Source organism: Triticum aestivum, chromosome 5B (assembly GCF_018294505.1).
Source record: "Triticum aestivum cultivar Chinese Spring chromosome 5B, IWGSC CS RefSeq v2.1, whole genome shotgun sequence".
NCBI classification, from domain to species: Eukaryota; Viridiplantae; Streptophyta; class Magnoliopsida; order Poales; family Poaceae; genus Triticum; species Triticum aestivum.
Window position 1 is genome coordinate 702,144,480 of NC_057807.1, and position 16,152 is coordinate 702,160,631.

The 16,152-nt window shown below is 47.4% G+C and overlaps 3 protein-coding genes across 9 annotated transcripts in view; 2 read left to right on the forward strand and 1 right to left on the reverse strand.

Annotated features, from left to right (window-relative positions):
• LOC123117821 (probable peptide/nitrate transporter At3g43790) overlaps positions 1–695 on the reverse strand; it is a 6,115-nt gene extending 5,420 nt beyond the window's left edge. For all 4 annotated transcript variants that reach the window (XM_044538496.1, XM_044538498.1, XM_044538497.1 and 1 more), the window contains exon 1: positions 411–695. In XM_044538496.1, coding sequence (XP_044394431.1) covers positions 411–561 — 151 coding nt within the window. In that variant the 5' untranslated portion in view covers positions 562–695. The remainder of the gene's footprint in view (positions 1–410) is intronic.
• Positions 696–3,785: 3,090 nt separating this feature from the next.
• LOC123114363 (U5 small nuclear ribonucleoprotein 40 kDa protein) lies at positions 3,786–9,627 on the forward strand. 4 transcript variants are annotated; one of them, XM_044535808.1, is made up of 8 exons: positions 3,786–4,111; positions 4,184–4,317; positions 4,363–4,586; positions 4,696–4,852; positions 5,310–5,354; positions 7,385–7,547; positions 8,219–8,580; positions 8,789–9,627. In XM_044535808.1, exons 1-8 carry the CDS (start codon positions 3,887–3,889, stop codon positions 9,102–9,104), a joined length of 1,626 nt encoding a protein of 541 aa, XP_044391743.1. In that variant the 5' UTR covers positions 3,786–3,886; the 3' UTR covers positions 9,105–9,627. The 4 variants fall into 4 exon arrangements, with proteins under 4 accessions (XP_044391743.1, XP_044391742.1, XP_044391740.1 ...); XM_044535807.1 differs by having other exon boundaries at positions 4,184–4,297; positions 4,343–4,586; XM_044535806.1 differs by having other exon boundaries at positions 3,787–4,111; positions 4,184–4,272; positions 4,318–4,586.
• A 1,953-nt stretch (positions 9,628–11,580) lies between these two features.
• On the forward strand, positions 11,581–14,287 carry LOC123114364 (ankyrin repeat domain-containing protein 2A). The gene is made up of 5 exons (XM_044535809.1): positions 11,581–11,809; positions 11,942–12,222; positions 12,905–13,275; positions 13,350–13,763; positions 13,905–14,287. The coding sequence occupies exons 1-5, from the start codon at positions 11,794–11,796 to the stop codon at positions 14,002–14,004; spliced, it is 1,182 nt and encodes a 393-aa protein (XP_044391744.1). The 5' UTR covers positions 11,581–11,793; the 3' UTR covers positions 14,005–14,287.
• The last annotated feature ends 1,865 nt before the right edge of the window (positions 14,288–16,152 follow it).

Below are 16,152 nucleotides of genomic sequence, written 5' to 3' on the forward strand. Positions count from 1 at the left end.
GGGGGGGTGCGGGGTCATATATATTACTCCCTCAATTACAAAATAGACGACTCAACTTTGTATTAAAATTTGTTGGTCTGTTAGGCAATGTCATGGTTAATCTATCTATCTAGTCCTGCGAAACTCCCATGCTTGCGCAACATAACATGCAGGTAGGTAAGGTTTCAAGTGAGAGGTTTGTGCCCCATCAAGGAAGAAGAAGAGGACTGATTCCACTCAAAAAATGGAAGAAGAAGAAGAAGAGGCAAGTAATGAACTCTGTAGCTGGTGACTTAACCAGCAGGTCATCTTAATGGAATATCATATGATCCTTCCAAGGAATTTCAAAGAAAGCTTTCCGCAAAGAAAAGGAATTTCAAAGAAAAGGAAAAAACGAGACCAAGAGACAGAGGTGACGACGGCTCACTCACCGGCGCAGAGGCAGACGACCCAGACGTAGAAGAAGTTGAGGTAGGGGACGCCGGCGTTGGTCTTGTTGGTCTGGTCCAGGCTGCACCCGGGGCACCCCTCCTTGCACACCCTCCTCCCCTTCGCCAGCAACGGAGCAGCCGCCGCCGCCATTGCCTCCGTTGGCTGTGCTATGGCTCGCTGGGCAGCAAAATGGCGTTGTCCGACAAGTGAACAATAAGGGAATGTGGTGGATCAGATCGGATCTCCTCTGCTCAGCTCAGCTCAGCTCGCTCTCGGCCGGTCCGTCCGACAAGTGCGTCAGTAAAAAAAGCACAAGGTACTCGGCGACGACTCTTGTTCCTAGTCTTGTGTTATAAGCGATCGACTCGAATCCCGTCCGTCCATCCTCCATAGGGATATGCATTCGTACTGAGTGAAATCCGGTGTGTTCCATCATTACCACGGCAGCGTGCAACGTTTGATTCTCCTACTCACGTGACAAAAGATTCTGCAGCATGCACTTATCTGTACCGAACGTGTTGTATACCCAGTCTGTGACTAGTGGGCCTCCCAATAGAGCTGCTGGCCCCACAACAAGGATAATGATGCTTCCAAGTGATTTGATTAAGTTAAGCTGCTCAAGTGCTGTGTTTTTTTTAGGACCTCAAGTGCTGTGTTTTATTCCAATGCACGAATTAGGTTGGCTTCTAGACTCTTCTTTTAACACAATACAATCGCAGATGGTTTGAAACATACACATGCATACACTCGTCTCTATAAACACATGCACAACCTATCTTAATGAGCACCGCTGGAAAATTGAGCTATCACAACATCTTGAGATTGACAAAGTCATCATAGACGACGTGTAATTGACGGGAACGTCTCCTCCCCTGAACGAACATTGCTGGAAAGGCTGAAATAAATCTAGAAAAATGCGAGCACCGGTGCAAATCCTAGGGATTGAACCCTGGTGGGCGTACCAGCACACTGATCTAGGTGAACCGCGGCCAGGCCAAGACCCACGGCCGATTCAAGACACGAACCTTTCTTTCCCAATGCATGGACGCTTGTTTTGGTACACATGAATATTTACCTTTTTAGGGTGTGCCATTTTTTTCTATGTTAAAATAATTTTTATACTAATTTAGCATACATTAAATATAAATTCTCAGATTTATATATATTTTTAGTGTCTCAGATATATATATATATATATATATATATATATATATGATAATGAAGAAGAAATAGTGACTGTGTGAGCCGTGCATTTGCGCGGCCCATAAGGAGTAGAGCCCGTCAGGGGAGGATACTACTACTACTCCACTCCCGCGGTGGCGATTGCGGCCCACGCGCACACGGAGGGAGGCGGCGTGCCTGCACTCTCCTTCCTACCTCATCCATCCCAAAATAAGTGTCTCAACTTTGTACAAAATTATACTAAGCTTGAGACACTTATTTTGGGACGGAGGGAGTATTTTTTTATGAAATGCGCTTCTATTTTAGTGTTTTAGTTAGTACTCCCTCTGTCCTAAAATATAAGAACGTTTTTAACACTACACTAGTGTCAAAAACGTTCTTATATTATGGGACGGAGGGAGTAGCTTGTTTTCCTTTCTAACAAATACATGAGTGTCTTGTTTCGTGTGGACTTTATTGGCTCAAAATGGAGCATCAAGAGGATACATACAATGAGCACACACCCGGTCTCTGCATAATTAGGATGCACACAGCCAACCCAACACACTCGCGCGGAAACATACCCGCAACTAGCAAAGTCATAAGACCAAAAGCTATGTGCGGGCGAGAAAAAAGGAGAAAAAAAATTCAAAACGATCAGATCAGTGATGGACAAACTACAACTGAGACCATATTCGAACCAACCATTGACACCACATGATGACGAGGAACTTCAACAGTAACGCCTTCACGAAGGAAGCGACACTCAAGCGCCGCCGTCACCGGATCTAACCACAAAGACCAGAATCTAAGTTTTCACCCTGAAGAATCAGTACGAGCAAATCCGAGCAATGCCTCCAACAAGGTAACGACATAAAAACATCGCCATTGCCAGGTGTAACCACTCGGATCTGACCTAGGCTTTCGCCCCGGAGCTCGAGACCTGGTGCGTGCAGCACCACCATCCAAGTCACACAAGTGTTGTCGCCACCGCTTTTCCGCAATCCCAGCAGCTACAATTGGACCGCCACCACTCGACAACTTACCCTCTGCGTCAAGTCATCATCCATAATTTGTATCACACCACTGAAGTCATCAACCAGATCAAGAGATAAAACCTTCCGAACTCTTTTCGATGACCTGCGTAGTCGTGGATCCGTAGGAAGTCGCTGGAGAACAATCTACGAACACCATCATCTGACCGATCTGATCTAGATCAGCACCACCAACCGAAAAACGTAGCGTCGCCGTTCGGCTGGCACACGCAGAAGGCCAGCACATTGCCGCAGCCCCACATGCCCAGCGCAACGACCCTACAGCCGCCGTCGACACCTCGCGTCATCCCGGCGTTAGATCCTTGTAGTCATGGCCGCAGATCGGGGGTCGTCGCGGCGCCACAAGGGTAGCCCCAAGGCCAGCCGAGGAGGACATCAGCCCCAACCCCGGGTCCAGCGCCAGCAGGAGAGAAACGCCGGCGACAGGACAGACCTCGCTGGGCCGAGATCTGGCGCGGAAATCGGACAAGGAAGGGAGCAGGGCGAGGTCGGGCGGGGTGGTGAGAAGGTCGTCGCCAGAGACGCGCCGGCGGAGGGTGGATCGGCCGTCGGAGGGCACAAAGGCCGGCGGACGGGCGTGACGGCAAGGAGGCCGCAGCCGGAGGAGGCGCCCCGCCGCCACCATCCTGGAAGCCGGCGCGGGCTTCACTGGCCGCTCCTCCGGTGGCGGCGAGGTGGTTGAGGGGTTCGTCTCTCAGTCAGAAAGGTTTGAATCGTTGGCTTGTAGAGAAGTGACATGAGTGTGTCTTGTATGACACACAAACAGTTTACTTCGAAAAACTTAACATTTTTTGAATTCCTTCCACAAACATATTTTTTGGATATATACGAACATTTAATGTCACATATTTGAAAATCTTTTTTGGTTTTGGAAATATCGGAACATCTCTGTTCCAATACGCGAACATTTCCTTCCCGACGCATGGACGCTTGTTTTGGTACAGATGACTATTCACCTTCTGGGGTGTGCCATTTTTTTTTTGTATGTCATAAAACTAATTTGTGTACTAATTTAGCAGACATTAAATACGAATTCTGGGATTTATTTATTTATTTTTGAGTTTGTGTGATGAAAAGAAGAAAGGAATGGTGACTGTGCGGCCCATGAGGAGTAGAGCCCGTCAGGGGGGGGAGGATAACTACTACTCCACTCCCGCGGTGGCGATTGCGGCCCACGCGCACACGGAGGTAGGCGGCGCGCGTGCACCCTCCTGCCTGCCCCCATCCATCCCCTCGTCCCCTCCGCCGGCGCCGGCGCGATGGCAGGCGACGCGCCGCCGATGAAGAGGCCCAAGCTGGAGAAGGACGACGGCTGGTCCCGCCACCCCTCCGCCGCCAACGGCTCCGCGCCCAGGCCCCCCGCCGCCTCCCCCAGCCAGGCGCCGCCGCCGGACGGGGAGGAGGACGACGGCGAGCTCCCGGAGGAGGCCGTGCTCGCGCTCATCGCCCACCACGAGCGCGAGGTCGAGCGCTACAAGCTCAAGGTACATCTCACCTCCCCGCTCCCGTCCCCCCTTTGGTTCTTGGTGATGAAAGATCGATCCTCGCGTCCGCAGCTGGAAGCCGCCGAGAGGAAGCTGGCCGACACGCGGTCGAGGCTCGCCCGGCACCGAGGCCGCGCCCCCGATCGGAGCCACCCGCCCCCGCCGCCGCCACCGCCCGTCCAGAAGGCCGCCGCGCCGGATCGCAGGACGCCGCCACCGCCCGTCCAGAAGGCCGCCGCGCCGGATCGCAGGACGCCGCCACCGAGCCAGAGGGAGGCCCCCAAGCCGGCGGCGCAGAGCCAGAAGCCCCCCGCGCCGCAGGCGAGGCCGCAGCTCGTCATCCCGGGGGCAGGCCACAGCCGTCCAGCCCCGCGGCCCGCTTTGCCCGTACCGAAGAAGTCCCCGTCGTCATCGTCGCCGTCTTTGGCGCAGGCGCCGCAGAGGAAGGCGGACAAGAAGCCCAAGCGAGAGATCGGTACTTCCCGCGGCTCGTCCGCTCTATGGCAGCAGTTTACCCTATAGAATTCGATCTCCGTCGATATGCATGATGATGCAAGCCTGGTTCTGTTTTTCCTGTTTTGCAGTGCAGAGAGAACATCAGAACTTGGTTCAGAGCGTCAAGAAGTCGTCTGCGCCGACGACGCTTAAGTTCTACGGCGGCACCCTGGTCTCCAGCCAGCACAAGAGGAAGCTTAGGTGTCTTGAGCTGTGCCCTGCTGATGACCAGCTCGTCATTACAAGGTACTAGTATGCTCGACTGGCTATCATAAATACACTACTACCAATGACCTAAAATTAATGCGCTGAGGGAGAAAACTAAATTTGTCGAATTCTAACTCATTTGCCGAACAAACTTGGTCAAAGAGTTGCCTCTGAGTCGAGAAAAGGATGAATGAAAATGATGCAGGCTAGTAACCCCAAAACACCAATAAGTCCTGATCTTCTTAAATGCATTTGTGTCTAATGTTAGCCATGATATGGTCATGAACTGGGGAAAAGTGTTACAAGGGTGAAACCGCTGTTGACATGGATACTCTAATTTGCTTAGGGAAATGGTTGATTTTTTGTCAATTATTCATCTCCGCGTACATGTTACAGAGTAAACTATGTAACCAAATATAATAAATGTGACATCTGTTAAGTTTTCGTAATTTCTGCTGGACATAGAACTTTGGTCTTATGTTTCCTTGTGATGCAGTGCATTGGATGGAATGGTGACTCTCTGGCAAGTACAGTCAAGTGGGTAAGCCTCATATTGCCTCGTTTCTCTTCATGATATATCTCACTTTTATTTCTGGGAAGTGTTACTTGACTCCCAAAACGTATGGGAGATAGTGTTACTTGTATCGACTTGTAGTGGAAAATAAAATTAGAATAAATGTGTGCCACCACTATAGTCGTAATGAAGTTAATCAAAGTACTCCCTCCGATCCATATTACTTGTTGCTGCTTTAGTACAACTTTAGTAGGTGTTTGCTCGGAGATAGAAGATGCATTTGCTCAAATTAAAACCCATAACTTATATATGCCTTCTTGCAGACTAGGCAGTACTTAGTGAAAGTTTCGCCATATGATATTACATTTGCTCCCAGCAGGAGCAGTAGGCAATGATTTTTACTCCCTACATGCTCATGTTGATGCTAAGCTAGAATAAATACATGCTAGTAATTGTATTGTGTATGAGGATTCTTTATTTTATTTATGATGCTCACATGCTAAGTTTTCATGAAGCTCACACACTTTTATTGCAAAATTTAGCATCTGTTGGCTGATGCTCTCTTGCATTGTCTGTGCCCTGCCTCACCTCATACACTTTCACTGTACCGAGATATTAAACCCAACATCTTAGGTTCATATCCTAAGGTACATCCAGTGGGCTAGTGGCTGGCTGGCTGACAAGAATGTGTCAACATTTTTACCAAGTGACATAACAAATATCTACATGGCATTACGGCCAAATTTCCCCATCACTCCTGTAGCGTGCCAATGAAACGGCATCCTATATAGTAGATTTAACTCTGGTATGGATGTTCAGGTGACACACAACTGTAGCTAATGTCATAGGTTGTCACACTTGCCAGCCCACAACGATAAGTGGAAAACTTTGGCAACTTCTGCAAACTGTAATTATCAGAAAGGGTGGTCCTGAACTAACGAGACCCCTGGTACCATGTCGTTTGTTCCAGCAACAGAGCGCCTACATAGAAAACTGACACATTTCTAAGGCTATGAACTGGATAAATGGCTAACTACAAGGGCTCCCTAGACATGAGGCATGACAACATTATAGTCATAATGAAATCAATAAAATAACTATGTTTGTCTGGAGATAGAAGATGCATTTGCTAATTTAAAAGCAATAATTTCTATATGCCTTCATGCAGACTAGGCAGTAGTTAGTGAAAGATTTGCCATATAATACTACATTTTTTGCCAACTTGAGCCGTGGGCAATGGTTTGTACTCCCCACATGGTCATATTGATGCTAAACCAGAATAAATACATGCCAATGATTGTATTGTATATGCGGATTCTGTATTTTATTTACGAAGCTCACATGCTAAGTTTTTATGAAATTCACGTGCTTTTATTGCAAAATTTAGCCATTTAGCATCTGTTTGCGTGTTTTGTTCCTCGGTACAAAAGCCAGGTAGATTGGCTGGTGTTCTCCTGCATTGTCCGTGCCCTGCCTCACTTCATACACTTTCACAACACCGGGATATTAAATCCAGTATCTTAGGTTTGTATCCTAAGATACAGCCAGTGGGCTGTGTTTACATTTTTACCAAGTGACATAAGAAACACATTACAGCTAAATTTCCCCTCACTCCTTCAACGTGCCAATGAAGCGGTCTCCTATATATTAGATTTAACTCCAACGTGGTATGTATATTCATTCACATGACAGATTCATATACTACTGATTGGTATCATGAAATAGTAATATTTGAGTCCATGTACCTCATATAGTATTCATTTTATGTGTCAATGGGGAAAAGATAACTATCAATTGATAACGTTTTGTTGTAGCAATATGAAATTAGCGAGCTTCTGATTTTTATTGTATGCATTGCCTACTTATGCATTGCCTTCTGCAGTAGCAGTATTTTTGCAGAAGATGACACACTATGATGTTCATCACTTGAAACATTGCATGGGAAGCTGGTGCATGTAACCTCTTATAGTCTGGAGAATTAATTCAAATGGTTCTGGAGCTGCATGTTTTTTTGTTTTATTTAAGCATGCTTTGAATTAGAATATTTGTACTTGCAGGCCATCCATCTCTTTGCTTAGCACTACAAATTGCTTTTCTTCAAAGCAAAGGTGGCCTGAGGATGTAGCTTGGCATCCAGATGGTGACACAATTTTTGCCGTATATACTGCTGATGGTGGTGACACCCAGGTTTCAATGATGAATCTTAACACATCAGGACAAGTAAGAACTCTGTTTAAACCTTGAAGTAGCACCACGCATTCCATCTATTATCATCCATTACAAGGTTTTGTGGTTATAAAATAACACTGTTACAGTGAACTGGATTGGTTTCATGGGCAGTTCAGATCCATCAAATATCATTTTAGCTAGAAACACTCACATGTGAAGGAGTGTTTTAATACCAGAATTTATCTCTGTGCATTTTGAATCAGAATATTTTGTTATTTTAAATTAAATCAGGTTAGATAGGAATTGGTAGGTGCCCTTTTAAGTTATTCCTGTTTTCATATCCACCAAATACCCTGAATTTCTACTTCTCCTTTGTGCAATAATAATTGCTGCTGACACAGCAGTACATCGAATTTATAACCATTGCTCTCAAAATTAGGTACAGCAATACATCGAATACATCGAATTTATGACCATTGCAATAATAAATAGTTCCGTTAGTGTGATTATGCGGCTATGTTTATTTTACTCTGCCATTTATATGTGGATGCATCAGTGACCCAATGTGATCTGTAGTTATGTCATGTACTGTAAAAGCTTTCAAGAACCCATGCGGTCATTTGTACCACGCAATTATGCTTTTATGTTGTTTCTTTTGGATAACAGATGAGTTACTTTCAACATTACTAAAATGTTCTTTCATGATCTTTCCCGTGAAACAGAAGAAAGTTACTTTCCTGCAAGCGAAGCCTCATACCAAGGGAATCATAAACAACATAAATTTCATGCCCTGGTCTGATACATGCTTTATGACTGGTGGAAGTGACCATGCCGTCGTGCTCTGGCAAGAGAAAGACGATTCATGGAACCACAAGAAAGTGCACAGGGATCTGCATTCTTCTGCTGTCATGGGTGTTGCCGGTTTGCAACAGAGAAAAACAATAATATCAGTCGGAATGGACAAGAGGATAATATCATATGATGTCTCAGCTGAAAGGGCAGAGTACAAGAACCTGATTGATAGCAAATGCTTGAGCGTGTTACTAAATCCAAGTGATTTCAACCTATACATGGTACAAACAGGGTAAGTGGGCTTCTAATGCTGCTTCTGATTATCGGGTTCCATTTTGCACCTAAACCTCACTCATTGCTTTAAAATACTTTGTATGTTTGCGTAGAAAAACAGATGTCCTTGTATGTTTCTCATTTGCAGTCCTGGGTGCAATCTGTTCCCTCTGTGCCTTTTGGGTGTCGGTGCTGCAAGCTAAACCTTTTTATGTTTCTAATAACAGGTCGCCAGGGAGGCAGCTTCGCTTGTTTGACATCAGGCTGAGGCAGACGGAGGTTCACGCGATCGGTTGGAAGCAAACGAGCAGCGAGTCCCAGTCAGCCCTGATAAACCAGTCGTGGTCTCCGGACGGCTGGTACTTATCATCTGGGTCAGCAGACCCTGTGATCCATATCTTCGACATAAGGTACCAAGGCCAGAAGCCCTGCCAGTCGGTGCAGGCGCACCAGAAGCGGGTCTTCAAGGCCGTCTGGCACCAGACCTTCCCAGTTTTGACCTCCATCTCGTCGGACCTCAACGTCGCGATCCACAAATACTGATGGAGACAGCCAACATGTGGATCAATCGCCATTTTTACTGCGAGCTCGCGAAACACGGCGCATCAGGTTCCAGGAAGCTTCTTAGTTCACACATGGGATGCAATGCATCAACGGGGAGTTCCAGAGGAGGCATCTGCACTTTCTCAGCTACATTCAGATTGATGCATCTAGAGGCAGGCCGCACTAGTCGAGTGTTTTGCAACTTCTCCCTGTGGAGAAGTACACGAGAAATCTCACGTATGTCGAAAACTGTTCCGGAATGGTTTTCTTTCCTCTGCTTAGCATTTTCTTTTTGTTGGCAATGTAAGTCTTGGCTCAGTTGGTACATTTGAAAGTAGAAAAGCATCTGGAGACCTAGTGTCAAAGTGGCAAGTCTCAGTTGAGTTGAAAGGAACCTCCACCACCTGCTCTTGAGTCCAAAACCTTGTGTGGTCTGAATCTCAAACCCTCAGTGGTCACTTAGAGTTGTCCAGTGGAACTTGACAGGTGGCATATTGCATAATTCAGTTTTTTTTTGAAAGCATATTGCACAATCCAGTTGGTTGCTCCAGCCGACAAGCGGACACGTCACGTCGGCCGTCTCTTCCGTCTTGCATTTTTTGCTTAGCCAAGTTTATTTATTTATTGATGTGTTCAAATTGCGAAATATTAATTCCTCTTCAAAAAAAAAGTTGCTAAATGATTTGCAGGCAAACTATTCGGATCCGTTAATTTGTGATTCCGCAGAAATTGCGGGAATGTCTTGAAGACTAGAATGTTCCTCTGAAGATGAATAATATCGTTGTCGGCGTGGTGCAAAAACCGTGTAGAAATGGATCTTGTGGCGATAGCAACGGTTTCTAGGAGAGGCAATTGCATCCGCACATTTGTTATCGGCATCCATCCAACCCTGTCTGTGGATCCTTCTCTGTAGCGGGGCCTTTGCAGAGGCATTGCATGGGGTGCAAGCATGGCACCGTGGTGTGGGTCTTGCCCCCACCACCATGATGAACAAAGTTGTTGCTAAAGGTACCATGCACGGATGCACCACACAGCAAGCAACCAAAATTCTAGGGGCTTCTACAACATGGCATCAAAATTCAAAACTTCATTTAAACTGAAATTAGTACTCCCTCCGTTCCTAAATATAAGTCTTTGAAGACTTTCCACTATAAACCACATACGGAGTAAAATGAATGAACCACACTTTAAAATGCATCTATATACATCCGTATGTGGTTCATAGTAAAATATCTACAAAGACTTGTATTTACGAACGGAGGGAGTACAAAAGATGACTATATTCCGTGTAAGATTGGAAAAGATGACTATATTCCGTGTAAAATGGAATGTTTTTCTTCTGAATGCAGCTCAATCTTATTGGTGTAGCTTAACATAAATCTACCTCCTCGATCGGCTTATAAGACCGAGCCCATGTGTATTTTCTAGGAGTGACTAGGGCTTAGTCGACTTGAAAATTTCATATTCATCGTACCAAAAACTCCTTATCCATTTTATATTGTCTTTTTCTTTATGAAATACCCAGATATACTATCAAAGTTCAACGAAAGTACAAAGTACCTCAAACATAATAAAAACTGCGCCGAGGTCTCTGGACCACCGAGTGACCACTACTACCACTAAAACAAGCCGCAGACTATACCGGAGCCAGCTGAACTTGTCGATGACAACCGGGAAGCAGTGGCGAATCAACTGGGTAGGCGTTAATAGGCTTGAGCCTGCCCTCCAGCAATGCAAAAAAGAAATTAGTAGTGAATAGTATACGTTCCCACTAGTATTATGGCAATCCTAACCTTCTTCTTTTTTGCCGGTAAATTCTAACCTTCTTTCAACAAAAGAATTGAGAGTTAATGGCTTTCCTTTTTCACACCGTTAACTTTGAGTCTGTCCTTGATTTTCATTCAAGATTCTCCACTGCCGGGAAATCTTCATGCACGTACCCCTAAAAGCCAGTGCTATGGAGAGGTAGTCGCTGCCATTAAATCCTTGAATCATTATGTAGTGCTTAAATCAGCTCTCACCGCCGCGCACACATGGCGAGACACCCTAACCCAGCTGCCGGAGTGGCGGGTAGATCCAGGATGTGGCCGATGGAGCTATGAGGGGAGCAGAACTTTGCCTTAGCCGCCTTAGCTCAAGGGAAAGGAAAAATCCCATTTTGCGTTGTCTTGTCTGCCATAATTTTTAAATACCTTCTTTATAAACTTTTATAAGACGTTTTTAGGCCATTAGGTTTTTTTTTTTGAGTCGCTTGAGAAACAAGAAAGCCAATCGTTTTCTCCTAGGCAATATGAAAGCCCGGTTTGGTTTATGCGGCAAATATGAAAGCATGATTTTCTTTATGATCTCGTAGAATGCATAGAAACAACTTATTTCATGTGGTAAATGAACATTCTTACCTTTGGGGTCTCACACCTGGCACCTTCCAGAAAGATCTACTGTTGTTGTAAACCAAAGTGATGTGTCCAAACATTAGTCGGCCAAGCGTTGCTATATAACCCGCCGGGAGAAAAAATACGCCGGGAAAAGGAGACCGGCCGGTTGGGTTTGGTTGGTTGGTCGCACTCGCACTCCCTCCTCTCCATCCATCGCCACCACCACCTTATCATCTTCCCCATCATCGTCATCCTCAGTTCCTCACAACACCCACTCAACGCCGGCGTCGTCTTCACTGCCGTCGCCGCTCGACATGGCCACCACTCAAGGTCAGGAGCCACGCGTTTCGCTGCTTCGTTGTTCTTGCGTGGTTACTCGGTCGGTTTCTTGTTTGTGGCGGGAAGAATTGGATTAGAGAGATGATGGGGAAATTAAGCTTTGCTTGTGGATTGTTTGGGCAGAGGCGGAGAAGACGAGCGTCGTCGAGGCCGTGGAGGAGGCTTCCCCGGCGGCGGCTGCGGCGCCGGCGGAGGAGAAGACGAGCGTCAAGGCCGTGCAGGAGCCTTCCCCGGCGGCTGCGGCGCCGGCGGAGGAGAAGACAAGCGTTAAGGCCGAGGAGGAGCCTTCCCCGGCGGCTGCGGCAGCGGAGGGGCAGCGGCGGCCGCCTGCGGCTACGGCGGCGCGCAGGGCGGGTGCTCCGGCCAGCCCATTCGACTTCTCCACCATGATGAACTTGCTCAACGTAATCAAGCTCTCACTGAAGCATTTTACAGTTTCTGCAGAATTATCAATGCTCCGTTTTGCTCTGTTCATTTCAAGCATGAGAGTTCTTGGAAGATTTATGTTTACAAGTTTGAATCAATATTTTAAATAGCGCGCTACAAAATATAGCGAGGCCCTTCTCTAAACGCTACACGAGTTATAGCGTGCTAATAGCGTGCTATATTTCAAAATAGCGTTTGCAAAAAAAATCAAATATATCTAAAAATAAAGTATTTAAGCAACTAAATTTTTCATAGGAGCAAGCAATATATGCATCTGATAAAAGGAGTAAGAAAGCTAGTGGGAGAATCTGATAAAAGGAGTGAGAAAGCTAGTGATCGTGGGTTGATTTTGGCCTGCTGGGCCAGCTGGGTTGTGCTTATTTCAGTTTTGCATGGTCTGCGCGTTATAACGTTACAACGTTACAACGTTATAGCGTGTGTAGCGCGCTAATTACGCGTTTAGCGCCATAGCGTCCGATTTTGCCAAAACGTAACGTCTCCCTTCCAAATATGCTATAACCGCATTATAACGGCGAAATAGCGTGCTATTTAAAATATTGGTTTGAATCGGTTGCTAATTTGCTTCGATTTCACTGAAGAAATTTGGGATCATTTTAACAAATTTGAATCCTGAATTTTGTGGCGTGGCGTGCACTGCAGGACCCGAGCATCAAGGAGATGGCGGAGCAGATCGCCAAGGACCCGTCCTTCAGCGAGATGGCGGAGCAGCTGCAGAAGACGGTGGCGCCGGCGCCGGCGCGCTCGCCGCAGGAGGTGGCGGCCGCGCTGGACCCGCAGAAGTACGTGTCGACGATGCAGCAGCTGATGCAGAACCCGCAGTTCGTGGCCATGGCGGAGCGGCTGGGCAGCGCGCTGATGCAGGACCCGGCCATGTCCTCCGTCCTGGGCGGCCTCACCAACCCCGCCCACAAGGAGCAGCTCCAGGCCCGCGTCGCCCGCATGAAGGACGACCCCTCCCTCAAGCCCATCCTCGACGAGATCGAGTCCGGCGGCCCCGCCGCCATGATGAAGTAACCGCCTCCTTCTCTCCGGCATCAATGGCGATGCGGTCGATCAATCTTGATATCGCTTGGTATTCTGTCAGGTACTGGAACGACCCGGAGGCGCTGCAGAAGTTCGGCCGCGCGATGGGCGTGGGCCCGTCGGGCGCCGCCGCCGGAGCTGAAGCCGAGGCAGAGGAGGAGGAAGAGGTTGCTGCCGGCGAGGAAGGGGAGTACGAGGAGGAGTCTATCATCCACCAGACGGCGAGCGTGGGCGACGTGGAGGGGCTGAAGAAGGCGCTGGCGGAGGGCGTGGACAAGGACGAGGAGGACTCGGAGGGGCGGCGGGGGCTGCACTTCGCGTGCGGCTACGGCGAGCTCGGGTGCGCGCAGGCGCTGCTGGAGGCCGGCGCCGCCGCGGACGCCGTGGACAAGAACAAGAACACCGCGCTCCACTACGCCGCCGGCTACGGCCGCCAGGAGTGCGTCGCGCTGCTCGTCGACCACGGCGCCTCCGTGTGAGTACTGCGTAGCCATCGCATCCCATCTCATCTCCCGCGCCGCCGCCATGCATGATCGCATCACCTGCTTGCTCGCTGACATAGTAATCTAAGTACATACTGACGACGGAGCTCGATCATGGCGGAATGAAAATGCAGGACGCTGCAGAACCTGGACGGGAAGACGGCCATCGACGTGGCGAGGCTCAACAGCCAGGAGGAGGTGCTCAAGCTGCTGGAGAAGCACGCCTACGTCTAGACGCCGTCGCCGTCGCCATGCCATCAGTCGATCTCGCAGTTTGCTTAAATTTATTATTATTGTTTCAGATTATGCTTATAAATTATTATCTTTTCCATGGAAGAAAGAAAAAAGGGTTTCTCTTCGGCTGTAATTCATATTTCATCGATCTGTATGTATCTATTGAGTGTGTCTGGGTAGAATTTATCTGGTTTCTGGATTATTTATTATCGATTTTGCATTTTGCTGGTCGTTTCAAAGTTTTGCTTCGTGAATAAAGAAATAAAATTTATGTTCCATAGTTTATCTTGGGCTGCCACCTCGCGTCAAACTAAAGTTGCCATGAAAAACGTTCGTGTTGCCATGCTTAAAATCCGAATGTTCGGTATTTACCATCTTCGTGGTTTATTTCGTAAGAGTATTTCTGTGCTTGCATCTTACCTTTTGTATCTCTAACATTTTTTAACTGATTTAGCAATCATGGTGCCTGTGAAACCACTATATGTTGTGTCATCTAATACCATCCAGATGGTTTATGTGGCGAAGTCTATACGATTGCGGCAAGCCTTGTATCTTTGGACCGCGGTTACTTTATTAATAATAATGTAAAGCGAGATGAAAGTCTATTTCAGAAAAAATCATTACGATTATAGACAAGATTTTTTAAAGTTTAGTAACAAAATCTAAACTATGGTAGTATTCGAGTACACGTCCTTATATAGGACATAAACCGGCTATGAGATGCAACTTACACTTATAGCTATCTACTTTGAGAATCTTTGGACCAAGAAGCCTCAATTCAAGCTTGTGGTGCAAAAAGCTTGGAATGAAGCTTCCACCCACTCCGGTCCTTCTGGGCTTCTTTTTCACAAGCTCAAGAGACTAGCCAGCGGCATCGCGCTTGGAGCAAAACCATCTTCTCCAACATCATGGTTTAGGTGCACATGGCTCTCGAGGCCATCCTTCGCCTTGATGCGGCCCAAGAAAATAGAGTGTTTTTTTGTTGATAAGTGGGATCTCAAGAAAAGACTCAAAAGAAGAGTGCTTGGTTTAACCACTTTCAAGAGTGCTTGCAAGGGGCAATGCTCCAGAATTACCAATCTGAACGAGGGATATGTAAATATTTTGACTTCTGAATCAACCATAGAAGAAGAAGAACAGAAAAATATCCACCGCCTCAAGCATGGCCCTGGGTGGGTTACTATACATGAGCACAAGGAGGTTGTCGTCCAAAAGCATTTGTCACCATCATGAAAAAAGGGGTGCCTAGGCAAAAGGGATTGCTTTCTCCGAGGAGGAAGCAAAGTCTGATGTTTTTGACCTTTCGGGAGAGAAGGCGTCGAACCCTGATGGGTTCATTAATGCTTTCTTTAAGACGTGCGAGGATATTGTCAAGCTGCTTCTCAAACTTGCATGTGGACAATTTTCATTGGTTCAGGTCCATCAATCCCGCTCTCATCCCAAAGAAAGATGGTGCTCAAGATATCTCAAACTACAGACCAATAAGCCTCATTTATGCCATTGCTAAAATCATTGCCAAGATGTTTGGCCTCTCGCCTCGCCCCCCACATGAATAACCTCATCTCCTCAGCTCAGAGTGCATTCATCAAGAAAAGAAGTATACATTTTTGACTTTTTACATGTTAGGAACCTCGCCAAGTGGCTGCATTGCAACAAAACACCAACCTTGGTCTTCAAGCTTGAACCTCGCTCAGATGCTACAAGTGACGACGTGCGATGCTGCAATCGGCGACGCGAGGTGATAGAACCAGGGTCCACCGATGCTGCAACTAGGCCACGCCGACACCTGATGCTACAAACCGGTGAGACGACAAGATGCAACAGCCAAGCGACATGCCACAAGCTGGCCGGTGGCTTCTGCGAGTGTGATGAGCCAAGGAACGTGATGCACCAACACGGCCGGGCGAGGGCACACAAGCACAACGCAGGGAGGGCTTTGCGACGAGAGGCACATGAGAGGAGGAAGAACTAGTGGAAGAGGGAGTGACGCTGATCCAACGGCTGCGCGCGAGACCATCTAACGACCCACGAGGGAACCGATCCGACGCTCCTGCCGGTCGACCGGCGCTGAGCGTTAGCCATTTTTCTAAACGTGCATAAAATTCCAGTGTCATCTGCAAAACAAACCGTCGCCATTTGTCCGTGCCA